Source organism: Bos taurus, chromosome 22, assembly GCF_002263795.3.
Source record: "Bos taurus isolate L1 Dominette 01449 registration number 42190680 breed Hereford chromosome 22, ARS-UCD2.0, whole genome shotgun sequence".
NCBI classification, from domain to species: Eukaryota; Metazoa; Chordata; class Mammalia; order Artiodactyla; family Bovidae; genus Bos; species Bos taurus.
Genome location: NC_037349.1, coordinates 9,735,186 through 9,763,050, shown reverse-complemented (window position 1 = coordinate 9,763,050; position 27,865 = coordinate 9,735,186). Strand labels below are relative to the sequence as shown.

The 27,865-nt window shown below is 42.8% G+C and overlaps 1 protein-coding gene across 19 annotated transcripts in view; it reads right to left on the bottom strand.

Moving 5' to 3' along the window:
- Positions 1 to 4,578: 4,578 nt before the first annotated feature.
- The window catches only part of ARPP21 (cAMP regulated phosphoprotein 21), a 163,958-nt gene continuing 140,671 nt past the window's right edge, over positions 4,579 to 27,865 (bottom strand). For all 19 annotated transcript variants that reach the window (XM_059879885.1, XM_059879895.1, XM_059879883.1 and 16 more), the window contains 2 exons: positions 6,515 to 6,663; positions 4,579 to 5,360 (listed from right to left, as the gene is read on the bottom strand). In XM_059879885.1, coding sequence (XP_059735868.1) covers positions 5,103 to 5,360; positions 6,515 to 6,663 — 407 coding nt within the window. In that variant the 3' untranslated portion in view covers positions 4,579 to 5,102. The remainder of the gene's footprint in view (positions 5,361 to 6,514; positions 6,664 to 27,865) is intronic.

Below are 27,865 nucleotides of genomic sequence, written 5' to 3'. Positions count from 1 at the left end.
TTCTAGCAAGGAGCCAGAACCCATGCCATCAACATCAGGCATGAGTGAAATTGCAGTCTGCTCTCCATCTTCTGCTGCTGACAGTCCTTCAGCTCTGCCATCTCCCACCTGCTCTCCCTCCTCCCGTCGGTAACTTCTTGCCTGTTCACTTGATACCAGCCCCTGTATGCCAGCTTTTGTACTGCACTGCTGTACTTTTCAAAATACTGGACTGTAAGATTAAAAATGTTTATTTTTTGTTTATTTTTGTGTGTGTGTGTCATTTGTGTGAAAAGTATAAACCTATTACAGTACACTACTATATAGCCGATTGTGTTAGTTGGGGACCTAAGCTAACTGTTGGACTTACAAACAATTTAGACTTACGAATGCACTCTTAGAACAGAACTTATTTGTCTGTAGGGGACTTACTGTAGTTCATCTTTTTCTTCCTTTTTCTCTCCCTAGGCATTTCTCCTGGCTAGGCTGGGGCTCATCCACACTAAGGTTTGCAGGCTCCAATTCCATCTGTTCAACAGGGCCCCAGTCAAAAGCCTCATAAAACCACAGCCAGAAGCCACCCGTTCCTTCTCCAGAATCCCATTTTAATGTGTCTTATATTTAAAATAAAAGACCTATGACTAGCTTCCTATATTTTTAGTTAGTTATTTGGTATAATTTATTCTGAAAACTCACGAAGTTCCTAAAGGCACAGGCTCCACAGACTGTGGTACAAGGTCTTGAAATGAATAAAAAGGCATCAATGCTTCGATGCATAAATCAGTCTTGTTCTCTTTTACACTCACATAGAGATCTGAAAGATCATTTGGAATAACTATATCTACATAGCTGTATGACTGTTACTACCATGTTAGACATAAATAGAAATATGAAGTCCTTTAATGTTAAGAATTGAAAAGTCCAGAAATATTGGTGCCAAGGCTTACCTTTCAGCTCATGTGTTCAAGGAGTAAATAATGCACTCTAGGGGCAGTTACCCAAAGATGTCACAGCTGGAAGTGAGGTTGTAGTATTATTACATTTACCTTTTATAATAGTCTAATATGGTATCTATAGAAATAAAATAGCTGTGTTTGTACTCTTGGTTTCAGATGCCTTAATATAATTAAAAATATATGTACCTCATAATATTAGTCTCTTGATATATTCTGTGAAGAGGATATTTCGTTCAAATATGTTTGAGAAAATATGCAAATTATGCTTCCCTGTTATATCATAAAGGTTTCCAGAAATCAGATAGCTTTTTAAAAGATTTTTGGCCTTCATTAACCTTGTCTTCCAATTATAATTGTCCTGGGAACAGTCAGGTTTAATCTAACAACTATAAATATCCCAAGGAAAAAGTCTTCTATGGAAAGAAAATGTTTTAGAAAAACTGTTGTAAGATATTGCTTGGATTTTAAAGTGTGCAAGATGTGGTTGGACTCCACCTTTAGGGTGAGGTATGTGCAGTTCTTTTATTGTTTTTGGCCTGGGAATGATGAGTTTGCCCATGAGGGCACCCCGGTGCTGGTGAGGGTGGGCATGCCCCTCTGTCCTGGATGTGCCCGTGTATGCAGAATACAGGCAGCTGGGGGACAGGCGCATGGAAGCGGCCTCCTGTGCCAGCCGCCGGCAAAAGTGGAGGCTGAGTCCAAGCACTCACTTACTTTGACGGCAAAAGTGGAGGCTGAGTCCAGGCGCTCACTTACTTTGACGGCAAAAGTGGAGGCTGAGTCCAAGCACTCACTTACTTTGACGGCAAAAGCCGTTTCTGCTGCCACTTTCCTTCCCGGTTGTTCCTGCTTTGTCCTTCTTCTCGAGAAGCTGCTCTGGCTCATATGCACTCCACTTTCCCCCTGTATTTTGGCTGCAGCACGCGGCACGGGTGATCTTACTTCCCCCACCAGGGACTGAGCCCATGCTCCCTGTGGTGGAAGTGCAGCGTCCTAACCAGTGGATCACCAGGCATGTCCCTACCCCAGCTGTTTTGTTTTGTGATTTATGACTTAGCCTCCAGCTATATTTATAATTAATTACATAATCCCATTTCCATAATGTTATGTAACACACGGTCTTATCCTACTCCACGTGCTGGGGAATGATATTAAAACAATAAAATGGCTGAAATTCATTGGTATCCTAGTTAGAACATTCAGTTCTAACCATCACAGGATAACCAAATGTATGAAAAAACTTACAAGAGTAAATCTGTGGGCATGAAATGTATTTGTAGTCTTACTTGGAATTGTGTCACTAATTAGGATATAATCAAGTATGCAGTAAAAGTTTGCTGAATAAATGAATGCATGAGTCAGTTGTGTTCTCTTTTACTTTCACATGGAGAATCATCAGAGATGACTGTATATTTATTTACATATGTATCTATATAAGTTTATAGACATATATATAATTTCCAAATGTGATTGTAATACAATTTTAATCAATGTGAAAACAATTGAATGTTCTCCTGACAGTAAATTAAATTCTGGAAGTGCTTCACTAATAAAACTGTCTCCCTACGCAGCCATCTCGAATATTCAAATGTAAAGTAAGTTTAACATGATATTAGGAATAAAGTAATACTGGATACAAACATTTAGTGAAAGGAAGGAAGATGGCTCAGCTATAAACAGTAAGTAAAGGGATTTGCTATGCAATAAAAGTCAAATGTCTAAATATTAGAGTAATACATTTGGAAAAGAATGGCCAACAACAACAAAGATCTATCTGTCTTTACCCTTAGCATGATGTAGGCTTCAAATCCATGGGAAAGAAGGCTCAGTAATTCTAAGACTCATTAAATAAGTGCTTCAAATTTCTCAGAATAGTATGGAAAAAAAAAAAAAAAAACATTCAGCCTATATTTGGATCCTTGGGTTTGGGATCACTGCCAGGGTCACAGGGCTCCATGGAAAATGTATTTCAAAAATGAGTCCATATTGGTCAGCCGCCTCCTTCCATTAGGGGAAAATACTAATTTGGCGAACACTTTGCTTCTTCTCAGAGCAGCTCTTGGTTTAAAAGCTACTCAACCTATTGGTTTAATGGCTCAATTTAAAAATGCAACATCCCTTTTTCTTAGAACATTTGTCATAGTTCTGGTTTACTTATGATGAAGTCAGTAGACTGAGAAGTGGGGAAATGGAACAGACTTCATGAGGAATGAAGGTGATGATGGTATGTGTGAAATTCCCTTTTAAAGGAAAATTAATGTAAAATTAAGGAGCAGTAATCACCAACTCAATGGACACGGGTTTGGGTGGAGTCCGGGAGTTGGCGATGGACAGGGAGGCCTGGCGTGCTGCGGTTCATGGGGTCAGAAGGAGTCGGACACGACTGAGCGACTGAACTCAATCTGGAAGGTGGTTTGCATCTGGCTGCCTAACTCCATCTCCAGCTAAAGGACATGGACATGAAAAAATCTAATATACAGAATGTGGTAATGTGAAAAATAATGGGAATTACCCATACATACTTTCCAAATCCTTCTCACTGGCAAGTGTTTTTTAGGTATAGAGTTAACAGAACTGTTAGTCATTGTACGTCTATAGCGAAGTGAAAGCTGTGGGGTTTTATTCTCTCATTAAATACCCCCTGGAAGGGCCAGAGATGATACTCAGATGTTATTTTTCAAAGGTTGTCATAAATCGGTCTTACCTGCAGAATCCACAGGGAGGTAAACATTTTGAGATTATACAGGAACAGCCTTTTCAATGTTTTTGTGTGTGTGTGTATGTGTCTGTTTTGCATCTTGGTAACCAAATGCTTGCTTTATTTTGCCTTGTTTTAAATCATTAGGACAAGCATCAGCACCTTTGAGTTCCTGACTTACTGTCAATACCTGTGGTACTTTTCACTATGTGACCCAACATAATGGGTGAAGTTAGACTGGGCCGGTTTCTTTTCTTTCTTTCTTTCTTTCTTTCTGAGTGTGTTGGGTCTTCATTGCTGAGCACAGGCTTTCTCTCATTGCGGAGAGCAGGTTTCTCACTGTGGTGGCTTCTCTTCCGGCACACGGGCTCCAGGGCGTGCAGGCTCAGTAGCTGTGGCACACGGGTTCAGTTGCCCCCTGGCATGTGGCATCCTCCTGGACCAGGGACTGAACTTGTGTTCCCTGCATTGGCAGGTGGGTTCTCAACCACTGGGCCACCCAGGAAGTCCTAGATTGTGCCTCTTTTAATTTCCCTCTAAGCAAAGACTCCTTGTTTCCCAGGTGGTGGATGGAATTTGAATGGAGCTGGCACAGGGTTTAGCACAGGATTTGGTACAGAGCTGCTGTTCGCGGATTTTCCCAGCCGGTGAAGTACAGCTACATGCATTCAGTGGGCCTAAAACTAAAGGCCAAGTGTGTGCATTTCAAAAATGTGTGTTCAATGAGTGGATACGCCGCATGCCATTTATTTCCAGGAGCCAGCCCTGTGGTATTCACGACAAGAAACTGCAGTTGGTGCCGTGTTTGCCTACTAGTGTGATACCAGTTCATCTACAAACACCCAGAATATCTTTTCTGTGCATTATTTATAAAGTAGTGCTTGAAGGGGATAAAAGGGACACAAGCCAACACACAGGGGAACAGAGAGTGAAAGAAACTGGTGGTAAAAACATGACCTTCCTCCATAAGGTCAAATAGTTTTATTTCGATTAAACACTACAATACAGTATATATCCATTAAAAAAAGAAAACTCTATTGTGTATATAAATTATTCCTTCCATTCATCAATTCTTTTCTTTTCCATTACAGCTTTGGTACAATGTGATTGCAGTATATAATTTTTTTTAAATACTTCTTAGCATCACAAACTCAACACAAAGTACAAAACTAAGAATCCAAATTAGGGATAGTATCGTCTACACAGTGGTATTCAGTGGTAGGATAAAATCTTACCTTGATGAATTCATGTCACTAGCTAAGCTAGAAAGGCATACCTAGCGGACATGACGGAAATATGCACCATTAACCAGCTAACGTGTGGATTAGTCTTTTTTTTTTACAGAATACCAGCAGCAGTCATTTGGGTGTGGAGTGAATACTTAAGTCCTCAGCGAGTTTGCCCACCTGGCTCCTCCTCCCGCAAAGGGCCACGGTAGTGTCGGAAGACACGGGCCACAGCCGGAGCGCTCAGAACTTGACCTGCCACCCGGCGTTGCTCATGCTGGCACAGTTGGTCCTGCAGCTGGCCGACACCACGGGGACAGTGCTGGAGGGGCAGGGCGGGCCCACCAGCCTAAGGTTGTTCTGAGGGGTCGGCGGTGTGACGTTACAGTACACGGGCATCCCGGCGGCTGGGAGGGAGCCTTGGCCGGCCTGGGTAGGTAGCATGAGTGGCTGTTGGTACGACTGCTGGGGCAGTCCTTGAGAACCCTGGGTCATTGGCACCTGTGCGGAGACACAAGACACGTCCCTGTATGAGGAGAGCCTTCCAGGGTGTCCCGCAAGCTACGGTCGTGTCATCAAAAACAGTCACGCTTTGGGATTGGAGCCCCAGCTCTGCCTTTTATCAGCTGTTTCACACTGGGCAAACCATTTAACCGCCCTGATTTTCTGATTCCACGTGCATAATGACACCTCCTTCAAAGTGGCCCCTGAAATCGAGCTGCAGGAGGATGCAACAGCACTTGGGCCGTGTCTGGTGAGAAGTAAATGCTCAGAAAGTGTTAGATTTGAGCCTCTTTCCTTCCCCTTTCCTGGCTCTCCAGGGACTGCCGTGTGGACCACCCCCCTCTCTGGATTTCTCTCTGTTTTGGAAAGCCACACTCCCATTCTGGTTTTATGCAAAGTGGCCTGGAGCCACTGATAATAACAGAGGCTCTTGTCCCTGGAACCTACCTCACTCTCAACTTGCAACTTTCAAGAACATTTCATATTGAGTTGGCAGTAGAGACCGGTGCAACGTGAACAAGGATGGTCAAGGCAGGAAGACTGAGGAGAGGGTCTCTAGGGCCAGAGGTCCTTGGTGCAGCTAAACTGAAGGATTAACATACTTCACCAACCCTTCACTTTCCCTCTCAGTGAATTTCAGAATATACATTACAGAAGGGGGTGTGACACTTTAAATACTCAATGTGAGTTTAGTCTGGAAAATTCAACTGTCAGGTCCAATAAATACCCTTTAGATCAATCTGAGATGCCATTTAAAAAGCTTTATAAGTTAAATTTGTGGTGAAATGAAGTTTCTTTGGCTGTGATCAAAACAAACGAAAATTTGTCACGAGGACTGTCTCTCATTAAGTACCATTTCAACAGAATGTCTAGAGGTCTTCATGAACAGAACTTGAAAGAATTTTCCTTCATGAATAGAAAGTTTATATGGAGCCAGACTTAGAAGGGCATTCAAAAGCCATTTGTGTTATAGAAATGTACATTTTCTGTTTTCTATTTGTCTAGTGTAATCTTGACTCAAAATCATCAACACGACGGCACCTAGCACCCCCTACCACCTAGCCAACCACCTGAGACGGGGACACACCCACAGCCTGTACTTCGGCAAGTTCTGCTTTCAAAGCACTGTTTCCCAAGCTCCAGACACGCACCTGATAATTAGACACGGTTGGGTAGGAGACCATCACGCTCTGCACTGGAGTTCCCTGCTGGCTGCTCATCACGCCCTGACTCTGAGGTGGCTGCTGCACCCCCATGAGGCCTTGGAACCCCTGCTGACCAGACAAGACTGGCTGGTAACCTGCAAAGAGGAAACATCTTTTGAACTGGTTGTACCGAGGAGAACGAAGATGAAATTGCATGGAGTAAGAGAACTTCTTCACCAGCCAACCTGAAGACCTTTCACTCTGTATTAGGAATGCTTATTTCCTAACTATGCATGTTTTGCTTCTCAAGAGTGGATGAGGGTATGACTCCAAAAATTTCACTGATATTTCCATCCAAGGGTTAGTGTTGTGGTAGTGGTACATTCTTCATGACACAAAGATGGGAACCTCTACTGATGTTGGTTGACTGCTGTAAATTATACCTTTCAGATCTGTCTTTGGCTTTGGTTTCAATGATTCTTGGAGAAGTCACAAAGTATCAAGTTTTTCTTTATTAAATTGACTCATTTTCTCACCCTCTGACTTTCCTGCACTACCTCACTTCACAGAGAGATCACCAAACAGCCTCTTAACTTGGGACACGTTCTATTTTCCATGCCTTAGTGCCCAAGAAGACTCACAACTCGACCTAATTCAATATTTGTTGACTCAGAGAAAGGCAACAACAGCAGGTATGTCACACTTTTATTCTGTTCCACCACTCGCCCCCGAGAGAACGTTCTGGCAAAACACTCCCATAAGAGACCAGGTATATATCATAGATTATACAGAATACAAAATTTAAAGAATGTATCTGCTGGTGTCCTTCCGGGTGGGCCAGTTGGTAGGGCTTCTTTTCTTTCTTTTTTAAGGGGACCAGAATTTATTCTAATTATTTTAACCCCTACTACAAGATGTGGTTTAAAATGCATTCTTAAAGCAAGGCTGTCAACTATTCTTATAAATTTTGGAAAGAAAGTTATGATGTTGGTGAAGATGACATGTGATAGAGAAATAAAACAGATTCCCTTCATGCTATAAGGTCCTTCCAGAGCTCCTGTTATTAATCGTACTGAAACCAGGCCAACTGCTGTCTTAATACGGTTCTCTGGGAGACAGGCTTTACATTTTCTTGATGCGAACACTAAGTTTTACAATCAGATTTAAAAAATTGAAACAAAGGGTAAAAAATTCCTAATCAGTGCCCATTGTTCATAAATAGCCTTTCTTTTGAGTGTATGTGAGAGTTTCAATTGAGAAAGGATGAAATTACATTAGCGTCTTTACAATAGACAATACTTGGCAATCCTGTGTTCGGCCAAAAATGTTTTCATTCACCTTAGAAATACTGTGGAAGTGTATCTTGTAAACAGCCACTAAGTTAAGAGATCAGCTCTGTTCATCAAATGAGATGAAAATGAAGCGAAGTCAGAAACACTCGAGAGAGCAAACTTGGGGACGAGCCGGGTCAGGAGGCTGGGACGGTGCCTGCACCCATCTGTGAGTGGAGCCAGGGCGTAACCTGGAAACCATCCTCTGACCTTCTTTTCTGTGCCCCATTTTTAAAAATGTTCACATCACTCTCCTTACTCCATTTTAATAGTGGTTTTACTTCCTAGGTTATTTTAAATTCTAGTATAGACACCACATACTAAGAATGTAGTTAAGGGTCATGGCCACCTTTCCTCCAGTTATTCTGAGTTCATGGGTACACAGTCAAAGCCTCCCTTACATGTGCTCTGCAGGTCTACTGGATCTCAATAACCTCAGCCCAGAGGGTTTATAAATAAGGCAAAGTGTTTGAAATTTATACAATATGGAGAAATCATCAGACTTGGGAACAAGAAATGTGACTTAAGGCCACACCACGGTCCTCCCTACCTCCCACAATGCCTCATATGCAGGGAGAAATTTCTTTTAACATTCATTGCAAAAATCTGTTCTCTAGGATTTCCCCCTTTTATTCTTATACCCATTGGCCCTGAAAAAAAAAATTCTGTTGCTGTTTTATTATTACTAGGACATTACTACTAGCCATATCAAATTCACTGTAGCAAGGATTGTTGTTATATATGTTAAAAAAAAAAAACTTGGCATGACTGTAGAAAATTCATGATCACAGCCTCCTTACCATGTCCTGTTTCTATAGCAAAGAGCAAGCAACGTGAGCACATCTTCAGGTCTGTGTAATGGTGCTTATTTCTGGCTGAACAGTCAAAGTACAGGTTGAAAATGAGAGAAATGTCTTTTGAAAAAATCTGGTTTATACTTGGATCTTAGGGTGAACCCCTGTTGGTCTCGGGGGTACTACTGCAGGATACACATGGCTATGATGGAAACAGAAAGGAGAGGGAAGAAGGGGAGGGGAACGGGCAGGAGAGGTCGGGTGGCCTCACGTCTAAAGAGGATACATTTGCTTATTGAATCCTTCCAGCCTGTCCCGAGTCATCTTCAGAATGACTCTGTTTCACAGCGTCTGTTCAAAAATAAATCAAGATGGCCTATGAAAGATTCATTTATTACATCAGCTCTATAAACCAAAATTGGGGTGAAGGGAAAAATCAGTTGGATGATAATAGAGCTGCTAAGACATAAAGAAAACAGAATGTCTTGGTAGGAAGAGGAAGTAGCTATCAGATAATATTCAAGGAGAGAAAAGGAATGAGGAGGTCGGGTGGCCTCATCCCAGTAAAGGTGCGGGCCCGGGCTGTGGTGGGAGGGGGATGCAGTTCATCTTCGCTGAGCCCATGGGTGTGGGGACACTGCCGTGGTGTCGCCCTCCCAAGCCACTTCTGCCTGATTTGTAAACTTCAACATCCAGTCACGCATAGCAATGGGCTACCAGCTCTGCACCAGGATTCCCAGAGTCAACACACTTAAGGCAAATAAAGATTTATGTGGGGAGCGAATCACGCCATACAATTTCTAAATGAAAAGTTAAGGAAAGTCCAATTTATATTCATGAACCCCATTCATTTCTCAGTTCGCTCTCCAGGCAAGAAAGTCACACCTGGAATGGTTTAATCGGAGGGCCCCACTGCTCTAAGTGATGCTACAGAAGGTAGGCGGCAGAAGGGTCCTTGAGACAGGAGGCTGTGTGGAATGTGAATCTGAGCTCCGGTCTAGGAATAGACAAACAGAAATCTGATAGCAGTGACCTCAGTGAACTAACAGGGTCTGCCCGGGACACAGCTCGCCTGAAGGCGAAGATGGTGGCAGCCTGCTTATCTCGTCTGCTCAAATGAGAGGCCTGTTCCCGTTTGTCAGTTCTTAGCTGTGAAATGATCTGTTTTTCATATTTATTGAGGATTAGCCAGATAGAATGCATCGTACAAAACAGAAACAGCAACAGTAGCTGCCCTGGAGGCTTGCTAAGGCGATCGTAAAGACATTAGCTATTTGTATTATTCCTTTTTCAGTCGAGGTTAATTCAATTTTCATGTCACATGCGTCATTTATTTTCTGAAGGTAAAAAGGTCAGGAATGGACAAATGCCTCCTGACCAGTAAAAGAATACCCCTCTGCTAAGATTGAGGAGGTATAACGTGTAAAATGTCTGGATCTTACAGATCTGAAATTTAACATTGTTTTGACTAAAATATGGCAGTTCTTGAATACTGTTTGTAGTCCAAGGGTAATTCATTAATATTCTGTCAAGGAAACATTTTGCTTGATGTAGTGTATTTATGAAAAATCAGAATGTAAACTGAAATTACAATTTAGGAATTAAAACTTGCATGATTGATACAGATGCTATTTTAACTCTTATTTGTACATACATTGCTATGGAGCCAACATTTTGGAAATGAATGAGTGACAAAGTCATGACCTGTGTTTTTAGGTGTTTGATTCCCTGGCTGTTGTTGGTTATGAAGGTTGAAGGTGAGGAGGGTGTATCTTAACTACAAATATTGGGCAAATATTGGGTTGGCCAGAAAGTTCGTTTGAGTTTTCCTGTACTGTCTTACAGAATGAACTTTTTGGCCAACTCAGCATCTACAGAGCAAAGTAAGAAGCTACACAGTTCTCAACACCTTCCCAAGCCACCTAAGTAGTGCAATTTTCCTATTGTGTTTAAGCATTCTTAATGTGGTACAATGTCTTTTCAAATGACTAAAGTTAATAATCTGTAAAAGTAAAACCTGACTTCTCTTGGGTGAACCAACACACACAGGGCTTCTAAGGAACCAGGGTAGCTGGTTCTGAATTCCAATTCTGTTCTTCGTACATGGTTTTGAGATGGAATTACAGTAGTTCAGCTGTGACATAGCTGGTGAAGAATATGAAAAAGAAAAATGTTTATCCAGGACTGGCTTCTCCCTTTGCTAAATTTTTATAGTTCATGCATCCCACATACTATTTTCTATTAATAATATCTGCCTGGTTCTGTTCCTTGGTTTCCTATGGATTCTTTTACTTTTTCTTCTTTAAAGATTCTCCATCATAACTAGCTAATTAGCTATATTGGTTTGATCACTTACTCTGATCCAGGCAGTAAATTAAGCACTTACACTTTATTGTCACAACAATCCTGGGAGGTAGTCAGTGCTATTAAACTCCTTTTACGAAAGACACAACTATGACCCAGACATTTGTCAGGGTCAGAGTGCTAGTAGGAAGGAAAGCTAGAATTTAGGTTGAGGTTTTCTGGCTTGAGCATCCCTGTTTTTGCTCCCTAAATTGTAGTACTATTCATTGCACATTCTTCCAACTCTCATATATTAACATAACTTCCTTAGCCTGGCGGCTACTCAATGGCCATTCACTGCATTGTTTTCTCAATAGTTAAAACCATTAAGATGATGAGAGTTATGGTCCATAGTCTGTTGAACATGGTCTTGCTGGTATCAGAGAAAGAAAAATCAAAGGTAAAGCATAATTGGCCTGATAAAATCAACTCAGACCACTCAATAATGATTTAAAAGATCGGTCACTCAGACAACAGGATACCAGACAGGTGGTCAGGTTGGAGCTGGGGTGGGGGGGTGTGAGTCAAATGGATTTAGTCCCTTCATTTACTTCATTAGTTCCTAATCAGTGGAAACTACAGTTTTCATTTACTAGGTCCATTTCAAAGAACGCCTCTCCTCACAATCTTCGAAGATTCTGTACATTTACTTTGGATTGTTTTCTCAAAATGCTCTCAAAATATAAGATAAAATAACTTGGGACTTCCCTGGTAGTCCAGTGGCTAAGTCTCCCCACTCCCAGTGCAGGGGGTCAGAGTTCAATTCCTGGTCAGGGAATTAGGTCCCACATGCCACAGCTAAGACCCGGCTCGGCCAAATAAATATTTTAGAAAAAAAAGAAAAAAAAGCATTAAAAAATACTTATTTGCTCATTAAATATAACATCAGTTCTGTTGCTTGACTGTATCAGGCAGCTAGCTGTGGCTAAGAAAGTCACGTGACCTTTGGAAATAAAAAGTATCTATAGTATTTGAAAGTTGGTAAGAGAAGATACACAGAAACTCTAGGATGTCAGATGAAAAGTGTTAGTCGCTCAGTCGTGTCCGACTCTTTGTGACCCCGTGGGCTGTAGCCCGCCAGGCTCCTCTGTCCATGGAGTTCTCCAGGCAAGAATACTGGAGTGGGTAGCCTGTCCCTTCTCTAGGAGATCTTCCCAGCCCAGGGATTGAACCTGGGTCTCCTGTTTTACAGCCACTCAGAGGTGGCTGTACTTTGGGAGTTTAGAGGCTGCTCTCATGATTGTTCTAATTCTATGAACACTATGGATTTGTTCCCAAGTTTTCTTTCATTAGAAGGGCACTTTTTAAGACAGGGGTCCCTTCTGGCTTCATCTATGTGAACCACCTTGATGTTCAAGGCGGCTAGCCATGAGTGGAGAGAACAGATGTGTCCTACGGGATCATGATATCTCTCTGGTTTCCTGAAAGAGGACTACCTCCTTATGCTTCAGAGGAGTAGGTCTGGGGTACTGGATGCCCGGTGCCCACCTCAGGTAGAGTGGAAGGTGCCCTTGACAGTCCCACTGGCACTGGGCCTCCCTCGGGGTCCAGGGGCACACAGTTCTCTTGATTCCCCTGGCCTTTGCAGACACTGTCTTGCTTCTTCTCCCAGGTGATGACTCCCTGATGTGACAGTGAAGGTTAAGTGGGGTCACCTTTGATAAAGCAAGGCGTGTATCTTTTGAAGCATTTTGCCTTTATGTCAACTTCCCAATTTATGTGCCCTAAAACCCCATGTAGAACTTTTAAAAGAAAAAAGCAGTATAGACTGGATCCGAAGACTTTTTTTTTCTCAAACATGTCCAAAGATTAAGATACAGGATAAAAATATCTTCTCTGGACATCATAAGAAGATACTGTTCTTATATATGAAGTAAAATATCATAAAACTGTCCAAAAAATGAAAAAAGAGGGGTATAAAAAAAACTGTCTTTTTTTTTGCTGTTGAAGTTCATTTTGACGTCTTTCATCTTTGTGTAAGTGTCTGCCTTCATCTGATTTACCAGCCATCTCCGTCTCTGTCCTCTTTCTCTTCCTCGCCATTTATTATCCAGTGGTTTTCATTCCTTAGGAACAAGATGCAGAATGAGCGAGGGAGGCCACACCCATCCCAGGGAAGCCCAGTCCATCCTAATGAACTTGGGGGACGCTGTCACCAGCCGTAAGTGGAACTATACTTCCTGAAGCAGTGGTTTTCCTTCCTACTTTCTCTTTAGCTCATTAGCTTGCTTGCTGCACAGAGTGTAATTCTTAGAAGCCTCTTTAGTGTCCCCCGAGAATGTCCACGCATGGGTCATTTTCCCGGGGCTGTCCGTACACATCAGATGAACCATCCTATTACTGCAAGCTTGGGGCCTCTTCATTGTAATTAGACCATCCGGATCCATGTTATCGCAACTACAAAGCTAGTTTTCTTTCTCTCTTGTTTTTCCCCCCAAATAAGGGCAAACATAAGAGACATTGTTAAGTGACTACAGGAACAGCTCATGCACAGAATTTCAATGAATGCCTCTGAGGGGAGCTGGCATTGAATTCCATTTTAAATGGACGAGGCTGTCATATTATTGAAGTAATTCTCTGAACTTTCCTGGCCCAGAGTGCTGTGCTGACAGCCAGAGAACCTCCACAACCCAGAGGGAGAAAACCTGCAGGAGATTCACAAACGTTTTACTTTCTTAATGAGGCTGCGTGGCTTAGAAAACGTGGCATTCTTGCATTTCTGCACATCTACCAGTGTTAATTATGGGCATGCTTACACCAGGCTGGGTGAAAGCAAATTGGTGCTGAAGCAGCTTAGAGGAGTTCTCTCCACAGACTAAACTCAGGGTAGAGCGAAGACAAAGGTGGGTTTAATCATGGCCCATGGGAGCATTCCCTCTGGGGGGGTGTTCCCATTGACAAATTGCTTTCGATCAGCTGGCTAGAACAGGATGATCATGAGGTCAGAAGTGGGGTCAACCCCACAGTGATTCTATTACTGTCACTCTCGCATAGCTACAGGTTGTAAGCTAGCCCCGGTCAACTATTCTGAATATAAGTTCTATGGTCATAGATTCAATCTGTAGAACCCTACATCAAAACAGAAAGAAAAACCCCACCTACTTTATAGTTAATCAAAAGTACCCTGTTTATATAAGAAAGCGTTATATATTATTTTCCCCAATAGTCAAAGATAACTACCTTCTTCAGTTGCAGACTGGCAGGGTTCTTACCTAAACTTTATTCTAGTGGTAGATCCCAGCATTTGGGATCTCAGTTCCTCGACCAGGGATGGAACCGATGCCTCCTGCAGTGGGAGCGCAGAGTCTTACCCACTGGACCACCAGGGAAGTCCCTCTAGTGGTAGATTTAGCAGTAATACTGTTCCAGTGGTAGAGTCTGCTGGGAGGCAACAGCAGTAATCTAGGCCAGAGACGATAAAGACAGATACTAAGGCAGACATGCAGGATGAGAGAGAAGGGACACACCAGGGAGATACTTAGGACATGAACAGCCAGATACTGGCAGCCAAGAGTTTTAGCGAGGTCACCTGTTGGATGTCACTAGCCTGGACTTACTGTGCCCTAACCACAGATGTCGGTTGTCCACTGGAACCCAGACTCTGATAAACAAAAGCCCTGATTTGTAGTGCTCACTGATTTCCCTGATGTAACTATCCCCACCAATTTCAGGCTACAAAGGGCTTAACAATCAGCTGGCAAAATTCCTGATGTTTTGGATGTTGCTCATGTGGGCCAAAACAAGAGAGCTCTGGCACACCACTGACCTGAATCCAGTGTCAATCTGATTTTCAGTTTACTTAGGTTTTGCCTCTTTTATCCTTCCTTCTTTGAACCTATTGACTATGCTTTACTCTTTCTTGTAAGAAAGAATGACTGTAAGAGCCATTCATAGGATTTTTATGGACATGGAGAAGACAGGCGCAGAGACACTGGACATACACTGGATATACACTGGAGTGTATACTGGACGTACACTGGATTGTACACTGGAGTGTATACTAAACTGTGTACTAGATGTACACTGGTGTATACTGGACTGTATATTGGCCTGTATACTAGATACACACTGGTGTATACTGGACTGGCCTAGACACTGGACTGTACACTGGATGTGTCCAGATGTGCATTTGACTATGCCAGCTGTCCAGATGTGTCCAGCTGTGCATTTGACCATATACCAAAGTGTCAGATGTGTGCTGGCTGTGTCCAGCTGTGCACCAGATGTGTCTAGCTGTGTGCCAGATGTGCATTCGCCCATATACCAGATTGTCCAGCTGTGTACCAGATTGTCCAGCTGTGTCCTTGTACACTGGCCTGGACTAGACACTGTACTGTACAGTATACTGTACACTGGCCTGGACTGTACACTGGACTGTACCATATACTGGATACTGGAATGTACCTTATGATGTGTCACAGACTGTACGCTGGACTGCATGGTATACACTGGACTGGACCCTGGGCTAGACTGCACAATACACTGGACTGTGGAGTACGCTGTGTGCAGTGGATGTCCACTGGGATATACACTGGCTTTGAAGAAACTGAAAGAAGTACCAGCATGATGTTTTCTGGTACATCGCGGATACACATCCTTTGAACATATATATAGGCAGAAGGCCAAGCTCTAATGATTTGGGATTTAGTTTCTCCTGATTTTTCCTTGAGGTCTAGGTAGACAACATCAGTCCAATTTCAATTTCAAGATGCCAAAAAAGTTTAAAGGTCAACTTGCTTACATTTTATTACAACAAATGAGTGACTGATTCTAAATTACATAATGGGTAACTCAAAAACAAAAATCCCACAACTGAACCTGGTATAAATGGTTTTCTACCCATAACTAATATTTTCTAAGGAGAAAATCTGGGGATAAACATTTGAAAGGAAATGCTCATCATAGGGTTCAGGGAACATTAATTTTGAATCCTATCAGATTTTGAATTTTGAATTTCTATCAGTTTTCCAACAGATGGCCCCTAAGTGAAGCTGCTGGGCAACAGATGATGTCACAAGTCCAAGCAACAAGAATGAGATAGTTTCTGTTCATCTACCTAATCAACCCATGATTATCCTTGTTAACAGCAATAAGAACAGTCTTTAATCGCACCATGCGGGGAACTGTTATTTAAAATTATTGCTTTTATCCGGTTGAGACAACAGTTAGAAATATACAGGCTTGTCCATGCAAATACAAATGTGCTTATCTTTTTAGCTGGAGCTGCAGGATATGGTCCACAATCACCTCCCATTTCACAATAATTAAAGTAAAAATAAATATGAAGGATGAATGGTCTTTTGCCCAAGGCCTGCTAGAGTTTCATCGTGGTTAGATTCTTTGTGCTGTGCTTAGTTGTTCAGTCATGTCCAACGCTTTGCAACCCCATGGACTGCAGCCTTCCAGGCTCCTCTGTCCATCAGGATTCTCCAGGCAACAATACTGGAGTGGGTTGCCATGCTCTCCTCCAGGGGCTCCTCCCAACTCAGGGATCGAACCCAGGTCTCCTGCATTGCAGGCATATTCTTTACCGTCTGAGCCACCAGGGAAGCTTACAAGCACCCAAATAGAACACGAGCTGTATTGACAGTCACACCCTTTGCTGCCTGCTGAATTCACTGTAACGAGATGATGCCGACACTCCGGGTCTAAGAGAACCAGTTGAGGCCTCATGCTCTATCTTTGGCAGCACACCAGGTTGCACTGAGAGTGAGCTAAACTGGGTCCACCTTGCAGTCCCTTCTCAAAGCCTTGAATTCTCAAAGTCTGCCACTCAGTCCTGCTCCTCATCACATCTCCATCTCCGAGCGCCTGCTTCCCTGCCCTGCTTCCCCTGACAATGGTTCTCAACATTCTCCTGTCTCTGGAATCACTTGGTTAAAATGACCAAGTTAAAACACAGATTGCTGGGCTCCAACCTCCAGAGGTTCTGATTTGGCAGGTTTGGGTTGGGCCTTGGGATGTGCCATCTTGACAAGTTCCCAGGGGGCTGCTGATGCTGCTGGTCTGGGGACCACACTTTGAAGATCACTGCTGGACCTTGGTTTTCAATGAATTCAGTCATTAAGTCGTGTCCAGCTCTTTTATGACTCCATGGACAGTAGTCTACCACGTTCCTCCGCCATGGGATTTCCCAGGCAAGAATACTGGAGTGGGTGGCCATTTCCTTCTCCAGGGGATCTTCCCGAGCCAGGGATCAAACCTAGGTCTCCTGCTTCGGCAGGTGGATTCTTTACCACTGAGCCACCAGAGAAGCCCTTTCAATGAATACTTCTGCCTTGAATTCTTACCGTTTAAGCCTCTTACTTTTCCTTTCATATTGTGGCTGATGGGATCTGACACATCACACCTTGTGCGGGGGGCGGAGGGGGACATCTCTCCTCTCTGACTTCATTTTCCTTATCTGTAAATCTGGGACCATCCTCTTCTCAAGGGGTTTTAGTATAGACCAAGATCCCTCTTGTAAGAAACATCCCAGAGACCAAGCACCTAGCTGTGACCAAGAAGTGTGACTGCCCTGCCCCTGCTCATCCTTGGAAAAGGAAGCGTTTCTTATACATCTGGGTCTGGCCTGGGATTCTGCATTCAGTGCCTCAAGAACATTTATCAGTGATGTTGACGAAAAACCACCCTCACTGTATTTGCCCTAAAGGAATCTTACAATGCCACTTGACAGAAAATAAGCCCACAAACAGAGACCTGAAGAAAAAGAATGAGGAAGCAGGACTTCCCTGGCTGCCCAGTGATTAAGACTTAACAGCTAAGACTTCACCTTCCAAAGCAGGGAGTCTGGGCTTGATCCCTGATCAATGAATTAGGATTCTGCGTGTTACACAGTATGGGGGAAAAAAAGCAGCAATACACTCAGAACAGAATGCCCCAGCCCTGCCCATGCTTGAGGGATGGCCGAAGAAAAGCAACGGATCACCATCACAGCAGAACAAAGACAAAGCTGACCAGATGCCAACTGTTTTTTCTTGTCCCTTTTGCCTCTGGAAAAAGTTCCTTCCAGCAGCAAGTCATGTGGGCACATCGCAGCTTCCAGTTTTACCTGTGTTGGGACAGGTGCAGGGAGAGGCCTAAATAAGGAGGAGATATGGAAAGGAGCTGAAAAAGGGAGTGGGAAGGGAAGAAAAACCCTCAGACACTGTCTGGTATGCTCAAACCGGTCTGCTAGCACTTGGCCAGGCATCTGGGAAAACAAATCAGATTTCTGAAGCCCCGTGTCTTTGGGACATACTGTGGGCTTGCTTGTATGTCTTGATTGTCACTTGGCCTTAAAAAAAAAAAAAAAAAAAGCCAACGAGAACGCTGGCCCTCACCTACTTGCCCTCCTACAGCACATATCTGGGATTCCTTGCTTTTCTAAATCTCTTCTTAGGGACTCGCCTGGTGTTCCAGTGGTTAAGACTTCACTTTCCAGTGTGGGAGGTACAGGTTCCCTCCCTAGTTAGGGACCTAAGATCCCACATGCCTTGCAGCCAAACCACCAAAATAGAAAACAGAAGCAGTATTGTAACAAATTCAATCAGGACTTTGAAAACGGGGACTCCTCTGGTCCCCATGGTTAAGAATCCACCTTGCACTGCAGGGGACGTGGGATCGATCCCTTGTCTGGGAACTGAGAGCCCACCTGCCTCCGAGAAACTAAGCCCGTGCACCGCAACGACTGAGCCTGTGTGCTCTGGAGCCGACGTGACACAACCAGAGAGCCAGTGCACCACAAACAAAGATCCCGCACAATGCAGCTAGACCTGATGCAGCCCAAACAAAAGAAGCTGTAAAAAAGTAAAAACAAAAAAAACCAAGACTTTAAAAATGGTACACAGAAAAAAAAAAAAATTCTCTCTTGCCCTGCCCTCCCTCCTCCCCATTGCAAGTCTGAAATTGTTCACCTTGAGTGGGAACAATGTACCTGGAGACCTCCTGGCCCAGCCAGCTCAGGGCGATGAAGGGCTAAGAAGGCACAGGATTGCACACAGAATTTCTCATGAATTGGGGATTAAATCTCATTCTGCTGTCAGTCCCTTTGCTGGCATATATATGCTATAGTGCTTCCTCCAAATATGACAGACTGGGCTGGTAGGCGTATTTTTGATACACAAACGCTGGCTCGTTGCTATTACCATGTGATTACTAAGCACTTGGAGAATATGCCTTGTGCATGTGACCTGGGGTTCACCAAGCTTGTTTCCAGTATGATAACCCAAGGTAGGGCATTATGGAGAAAGAAGAACAAAATCTGGAGATTCAAGGACTATATCATGATTTGCAAAGATAGGAATTAAACCATCTCTTTGGAAACTCTCAGCCCGACTGTATCCTGATGTTTAGACATAGATATGAGTGGTTCAGTGGAACAAACTCTGGGAGATGGTAAGGGACAGGGAGGGCTGGCATGTTGCAGTCTATGGGGTCGCAAAGAGTTGGACACAGCTTGGCGCCTAAACACACACACACAAAGGAGCAGTTATTTATCAACAGGCAACGTTTTCAGGAGGTCATATGCTGAGTTAGTATAGGCCTCGTTCGCATGAACTCAAACCAGGAGAACAAGCATTCATTCCCCTTTCTTCCTCCAAGCTTACTTATAATAACCTTTTGGCTTGTACATCAACGAGTTAAACACTTGAGGAGCAGTGCCATTATGACTCACTTTACAGAAGATGAAAGTAAAGCACAAGGAATCCCTAGATTGTTTAGGGACACATAGCCGACAAGGATCAGAACTAAGTCAGGGGTCTTCTACTAATCTCTCCCCAGCACCCCCCACCCCCAACTCAGGATCCTGGCAGGCAACAGAATTCCACTGCAGTGATTCACCTGAAGAGATATTAATAAAGAGCATTGCCAAACTAGTAGGCAAGTTAAGACACCAGGATGGACTTCCCTGGTGGTCCAGTGGCTAAGACGCTGCGCTCCCAATGCAGAAGGCCTGGGTTCAATCCCTGGTTAGGGAACTAGATCCCACATGCCGCAACGAAGATTTGGTGCAGCAAAAAAAAAAAGAAAAGACAGGAGAGGGAGACCCCCAGAGCCTAACCACAGAAAGAACGTTCTCCCCTCAGCGTGCAGGTATTGGGGTAGAGCCAGTGTTCCTAGCAGCCTCCCTGCACAGGGAGGGAGACCAGGCTGAAGAGATTCTGACCTCTCTTCCTCTGCCCTCTTGCTGCTGACGCCTTCCATGGACAAAACCCACCTGGAAGCCACAGGACAAAAAAAGCTGAGAGATGCAGTTTGTGGAGTCAGAAGAGAATGGCTATGTGACGAGAGGAGAAGCAAACAGAATCCAGCCCCCAACTTCCCTTCAAAAATTACACAGAATACACCCTCATATCAAGCAGTATTCCCCTAACCACCCTGCCAACCTGATCAAACGAAGATTTTAAAAATGAGAGTCGGATAATGATGTTAGCAGAGTCGTGTCTCTTGGTTTTATAGATCTGTGTTTTTTTTTTTCCCCCTCAGAAATTCTTTTTTTTTTTTTTTACACCTGATAATGTGTCAGACTGTGCACTTAGCATGACTGCCTCAGCAATTAAGTAAATGTTAACTCGTGAATGTAGATGTCATTGGCTATTAGGGCAGAATATTTGACTCTTGGCCCTCGTGCCTGCCTTTCCATTTTGAGGAAATGGCAATGTTTTGTAGGGAATTGATAATAACTTAGGAAGTATTATTGAGTAATATTACTGTTTAAATATCCTGTAGGGCAGAGAAAAAAAAGTTAAATTATGATTCAGCTCCAGCAGTACTACTCATTCTGTTGAATTTGACATTTTCCTTTGCCGGCTGCACCACCAGATGGCTGAGATCAAATGGATAACTATGGGCGAAGGATATTTTAGGAGAAAATGAAAGAAAAAAAAAAGAGGGTCTAGTTTATTATTTCCACAGTGACCCTAACTGAGCCTTGAATTCCCAAGCACATTTGGCTTAGAAAATGCTCTGCTATAAATTGGTCTCCAGTTTAATACATTTCACCATAATTATCTCAAATATTTAAAGGAATTAAGCAAGATGAAATGGTATGAAAGAATACTTCAATAAGACTTCAAATTAGCCTTCTGGTGTTAAATCTGAGTTTGTGTTTCCTAATAGAAAAATCACAGGCTCCGTAATCAGACAGACAAGAGGCTGAGTGCTGCATCTTCTACCCACTGGCTCTATTATTCTTGAGCTGTGTCTTGCTTGCCTATTAACTGGGTGCTACTAATTCCAGTAGTCATGTATGGATGTGAGAATTGGACCATAAAGAAGACTGAGCAATGAAGAACTAATGCTTTTGGATTGTGGTGTTGGAGAAGACTTGAGAGTCCCTTGGACAGCACGGAGATCAAACCAGTCAATCCTAAAGGAAATCAACCTTGAATATTCATTGGAAGGACTGATGCTGAAGCTGAAGCTCCAATACTTTGGTCACCTGATGCAAAGAGCCAGCTCACTGGAAAAGATATCTACGCTAGGAAAGATAGAAGGCAGGAGGAGAAGGAGACAACAGAAGATGAGATGGTTGGATGGCATCACTGACTCGATGAATACGAGTTTGAGCAAACTCCAAGAGATAGTGAAAGACAGGAAAATCTGGTGTGTGGTAGTACATGGGGTCACAAAGAGTTGGACATGACTTAGCAACTGAAAAACAACCACCAATCTCCAATCCCCAGGGCTTTTATGGAGACCAAGTAGATATAAGTCATACGTCCTCACACATGGCAGTGTCTGCGATAGGTGGCATCTGTCTCCACCAAATGATGCTGTGTAACTGAAAGTGTTTCCACTCCCCCACTACTGTCCCTTACATGAAGAACCAACTGGGTGTTGATACTACTAGGGAGCACTCCACATGTCAAAAAAATGCCTGGAACTGCCCCTTCTAGCTGACAGTGTTCAGGCTTCCGTACCCCAGATTGCCTAGGAAACAAGACACAGTCCTTAAGTGCAGTCCCCCTGGGCGTGACCACGGGCGTTGTGATGACTCTGCCTTTCTGACCTGGGTTTCTGTGTAAAGTGTAATGGAAAGCAACAGGAGCAGCTCTGAATGTGAAGGCAGGCCCAGAACTCAGTACACAGTGCGCAGCGAGTGGGCGAGGTGAGCTCATCACAGCCGGGGAGCCCGGGTCCAGGCGGGCGTCATTTGCAAAGGCCTGGGGGTCCAGACTCTACCCACTGGCGGAGCACCGATTTCTAGGCTGTAACTTGAAGACAGCCAGGGTGCCTGTGTCCTTTGTCTAGAAGCTGTGCTCCAGGTTTATCAGCAACGACTCAGAGAAACCTGAGACTCCCCTTTGTTCCCACCTGTGGCGGATTCATTTTGATATATGGCAAAACCAATACAATATTGTAAAGTTAAAAAATAAAATAATAATAAAAAAAAAAAACAGATCCGGCTTCCCTGCATCTTGTGTTCTAATCTAAAGCTGTCTCAGAGCAGAAGATGGCAGGGGGAATCCTGGGTTCAGGGAGGTACCTTTCCATCTTTTTTTAGGGGATTCTCATCACATCAAAGATGAGATATTAATACCAAGTGGCAGCTCCCTCCTCTGCTCCCCCTGGCCACCTGCTCTCACTCAGGGTCCATTTCTTAACTCAGATTATGATCATTGTTCGCAGCACCTGGAACCCCTGAAATCCTTGCAGAAAGACAGAGAATGTTCCCCTTTAGGAGTATTGCTAAACTAAGCATTGTGTGCTTTTTTTTAATGCAAGATGATTAAGCAAGTGATTTTTAGGAAGAAAAGTATATTTTCAGTAAATATATTATTTTTTATTTACTAATTTATTTACTTGTGTGGGGTCTTCGTTGTGTAACTTGGGATCTCCTATTGTAACACATGGGCTTAGTTTTTCTGCTGCATGTGGGAATCGTAGTTCCCCAACCGGGGGTTGAACCCATGTCCCCTGCTTTGCAGGGCAGATTTTAACCACTGGATCATCAGGGAAATCCCTATATTATTATTTTAAAAGATAGTTTATTTTTTCACTGATACCTCTGGCATGCAGCAGGGTCTTAAGTTCCCCAACCAGGGATCAAACCCATGCCCCCTGTGGTGAACTGTGGAGTCTTAACCACTGGACTGCCAAGGAAGTCCCTGAACATATTATTGATTATACTACAGTAGTCTTTCAAATGCAATATTTAACAATGTTCATAATATATCTGGACCAATTTTACTTTTTCCTGTTTAACAAATGACACATGATGTTTCATTTGCTTTCTGTTTAACTATATGAGAAAAAAATAGTGATTGGTGAATAAATATCTTTCAAAATGTTGAACTTGGGGAACAAATGAGACTAAAATAGGCATTGCATTAAAGGCATCTTAAAGTGCCAAGACAGATTTTCTAAATGCTTTTTGACTTGATGTTTAGAAATATTATACCTTATGCGTTATAAATCAACTGGCCGGTTTTGATAATTTTTGTGTTTTGTTTCTAATTGATGAGTTAAGACAAAAAGGATTCCTGCTGCTCACTGAGCCCTTATCCACAAAAAAAAACACATTGTAGATTATAGATAGGCTTTCTTCTTTTGAAATAAACAACCGCATTGGATATAAACATCATTATTTCCCTCTCTTAAACTTTGGAATGTATTTATTTACTTCTAATCTTTATTTTTATCTATTACATATTGTTCAGAGGGGCACAAAATTAAGATTAAAATCTAACTCCCTCATTTCTAAAACTTTTTTTTTCCAAAATAATTGAGCAAATATTGCATTTATGTATAAGGTGACCACATATGTTTACTAACGCCAGTTACTCTAGTATAATTATTAATAACCTTCCTTTTCATTCTCAAATGAGCATGGGCTCAGATGAGAAATTTTGCAGTTACTATATATAGGTATATGTATCAGATGACATTTACACACATATATACATATACATGTGTGTCTGCATATGTATGTATATGCATATATGTAACTGTACACATAAGTATACATTTTTAGGAAGATTTTTATTGGTGTGAATTTAGAGAAATGTCACTCTTTTTGAGCTCCTCATATCTTGGATTGCAACATTGGCTATTTCCTCTGTTCTAGTTATGCATATAAGCCAAACAATGGATAGATTCAGACTGAAACTATTTACATCAATTTGGCAGATAACTGGGTTCAAAACAGTGCCAAGAAGCATGAGTGACTGAGTCATGGCAGCTCTCTTATCTAATCTCTCCTATGAGCCTCCCACTCAGAGTGCATCTGCTAAATTCCTTTCTTGGTGGAGAGGGTGGGGATGGGGGAATGCTTGTAATGATTTGATGTATTAATCTTTTTCAAATTGACATACTTACTGTTTTTAACAGCAGGAACTTCCAGAAGCCCTGATGTCCAGTTTGGGAACTGCTGCTTCATTTCCTCACTAACCTTTGAAAGGGAGGCAGCAGAAACAATAGGCACCCCGGAAGCGTTATTGATCAAGGACACTGACATTTAAGAGTTACTGAGGATCGTGAATCACACTGAAAATTTAATGAAATGTCTCTGAACCCTTTTTTTTTTTTTTTTCCTTCGGGTCAGTTTTACCCTGGCACATAAAGAAAAAAATACTGTAAAATTTAGCTGATTTCAGGAACTCCAAAAGCCCAGTCCAGAATTTAAAACTCCTGATCTAGGGACTTCCCTCGCTGTCCATGGTGAAGACACTGTGCTTCCACTGCAGGGGGCGTGGGTTTGATCCCTGGACTGGGAACTAAGACCCCACCTGCATGCCTCAGAGCATGGCAATAAAAAGACTAACTCCAGATCTAGTGGCCAAAGATGAGCAGCCCTCATTCTTTACCATTCAGATATGACAAGATTCAAATGAGTCAGTTCCCATCACATTCTTCCAGCAAGACCCTAAAGATTAAAAAAGAGAGGGAGAGAGGGCTTGAGGAATTCACAAGGAAGAAATCTGCATTGATAAAGAACAATTTAACATCACTAAGACAAGTTCAGGCATCTCTGACTGATCCAAGAGAGACTACAACAGAAGGAGAATGCTCCTCCCTCCTACTGTGTTGGTGGGAATGTGAATTGGCGCGGTCACTATGGAAAACAGTATGGAGGGTCCTCAGAACCTCAGCATGGAGTTGCCATACGGCCCAGCAATGCCACTTACATATACCCAGACAACACTATAATTTGAAAAGATACACGCACCCCTATATTCACAGCAGCACTGTCACAATAGCCAAGACGTGGAAACCTAAATGTCCATCGACAGGTGAGTGGATAAAGAAGATGTGGTACATATATACAATAGAATATAACTCAGCCAGAAAAAGAATGAAATGATGCCGTTTGTGGCAACATGGATGGCCCTATAGAATATCATACTAAGCAAAGTAAGTCAGAAAGACAACTGCCATATGATGTCACATACATGTGGAATCTATGATGCAAATGAACCTGTGAGACAGAAACAGACTCACAGACAGAACAGACTTGTGGTTGCGGAGGGAGAGGGGTGGGGATGGGGTGGACTGGGAGTGTGCGATTAGGAGATGCAAACTAGTGTACAGGATGCATACTACAGTAAGGTCCTACTGTGTCGTACAGGGAACTATAATATATAGTTATATTATTATAATATATTCAATTATTCAAAAACTATAATATTTTCAATATCCTGGATAAACCCCAGTGGAAAAGAATATGTATAACTGAATCACTCTGCTATATAGCAAAAATGAACACAACACTGAAAATCAACAATACTTCAATAAAATTAAAAAAAATAAAATGTTTCTCATTTAGTAATATTTCCAGCCATGTATTTTTTTTTTTTTTAAGTTGCTTGCCCTTAGGGAAATCCTTTCTAACCTGTTATTAAATTGCTAAGTACATTTTGGGTGGGGCATTCTCCATCCTACCTCAGCGACATTAAAATAAAAACACCCTGCTGAGCTGATAGGCTTCTGGAGACCAAATGCTCTGTCTCCCAGCAGACGCTGGACACAGATACTGTCCTCCAAAAGGGTTAAACCGAAATGGAGTGGGCAGACCCTCCCCAAAACACATCTGCTTAGCTAACAGTGTGCCTTCCTGACGCTGCCAGGGAACACAAGCCTACAAATGCCCATATTTAAATAGCTGGAGCCAAAGCTGCAGCCAACCATGATAATTAGTTTCATTATTAACTGACTAAAAAACACATAGAGCTGTTTCTTTGGAGACTAAATTTTTAATTAAGCAAAGTTGGTGTTTCAGCAGGTGAGAGACCCTGGAAAGCTTCTATGATGAAATTTCATGACTGATAACTCCTAAGCGGCCTGGCATTATTAACAAGATCATGATGAAGGACATAGCTGAGCAGTTTAAAAATAGATGATTACAAGTGCTTTCCCTAGGTGTGAAAGAACCACTATTTGATATCTAATACCTGGGCCTACACACCTAATGATGTCTCAGCGGACACAAACACCTCATCCTAAGGCGACGGAAAACACTTCTTTGGGAGAAAGCAAAGATGATTACCGTTCTATTTTGTAGGCACAACTGTCAAATCACAAGAGGCCGTATATATTACAGTAAAGACCCAGGGCTGGGATTCAGACTCCTTGCATCTCCTAGGGCAGTTACTTCCACTTACCCAGCCTCTATTTCCATCATCTGTGAAATGGAGGAGGTGATTCAATTGACAACATCAATCTTACAGGATTGAGGTGAGGATTAAGTTGATAACACACCCCTAAGCACACTGTCTGGCATATAGAGAGAAAATACTCAAGTTGCTTTAATTTATAACTCAAAAAATGATTTGAAGTTGGAAATTCACTTGCGGCCAAGAGTATACCCCGCCCCCAGGGTTCACCCCAAAAGGCATCACACACTAATAACATGATTTATCCTGGAGATGATATATCTTCTACTCATTTTTCAAGACACAGCTTCAAGTTCCATGAATAAAAAGAAACTCAATGCTTAAGCTGAAGATATGCCTCAGAAAGCTATCTTTTAAAATACAAAATCCCTTTTATCTCACTTCCATAAAAAGTAAAATATCTGTGGGGAACAGCTGGCTATAGGCAAAAATAATTGTAATCTAATGCGAGGCTCCATTACAGAAGCGCCCTTCTAGAGTGGAGCAGCTGAGCCAGGCTCTGGCCGACACCCTGTGCTGCGGGGCTGAAATCAATGCATTAACCCAGCCGAAGCCTGGGTAGCTGTTCGCAAACATCCGACGCCCTTTAATTTATCTGCAACTAAGAAATCTCTGATCACCACACAGATGATTGCCCAAAATAAAGTGGAATAAAAAGAGAGGAGGATTATGTACTGTAGAGGTGAATCTACTGGACTGGAGAGAAAACAGCTTGGCTCTGAAAAAGACAAGATCTAAGTGGGAGGAGGAGTCAGACTGTGAGGTCCACCCAAGAAGCCATGGCCTCACATCTGGATGCAGGAAACACCCTGATCTCTGAAACAAGGTTGGCTGTGCTGATCACTGACCCGTTGTACGGAAACCTGAACTTCAGCTCATGACTTTTACTCCACTGTATGGCTCTGAGCAAGTGATGTAACCACCCTTGGCCTTGGGTTCCTCACCATATGACTGACAAGCTAGATGGTGGTGGTGGTGGTTTGGTGGCTAAGTCATGTCCGACTCTTTGGCAACCCCGTGGACTGTAGCCTTCTAGGCTCCTCTGTCCATGGGATTTCCCAGGCAAGAATACTGGAGTGGGTTGCCATTTCCTTCTTCAGGGGATCTTCCTGATTAAGGGATTGAACCTGGGTCTCCTGCATTGCAGGCTGACTCTTTACCAACTAAGCCACCAGCAAAGCCTGACAGGCTAGGGTCCAGAGCTAAACTGGATCTAAGATCTCTTCTAACATTCAAATATTTAAACAGGATTGCTTTATGGAGGACAACTGAGTAGGTATTTTGTCACATACT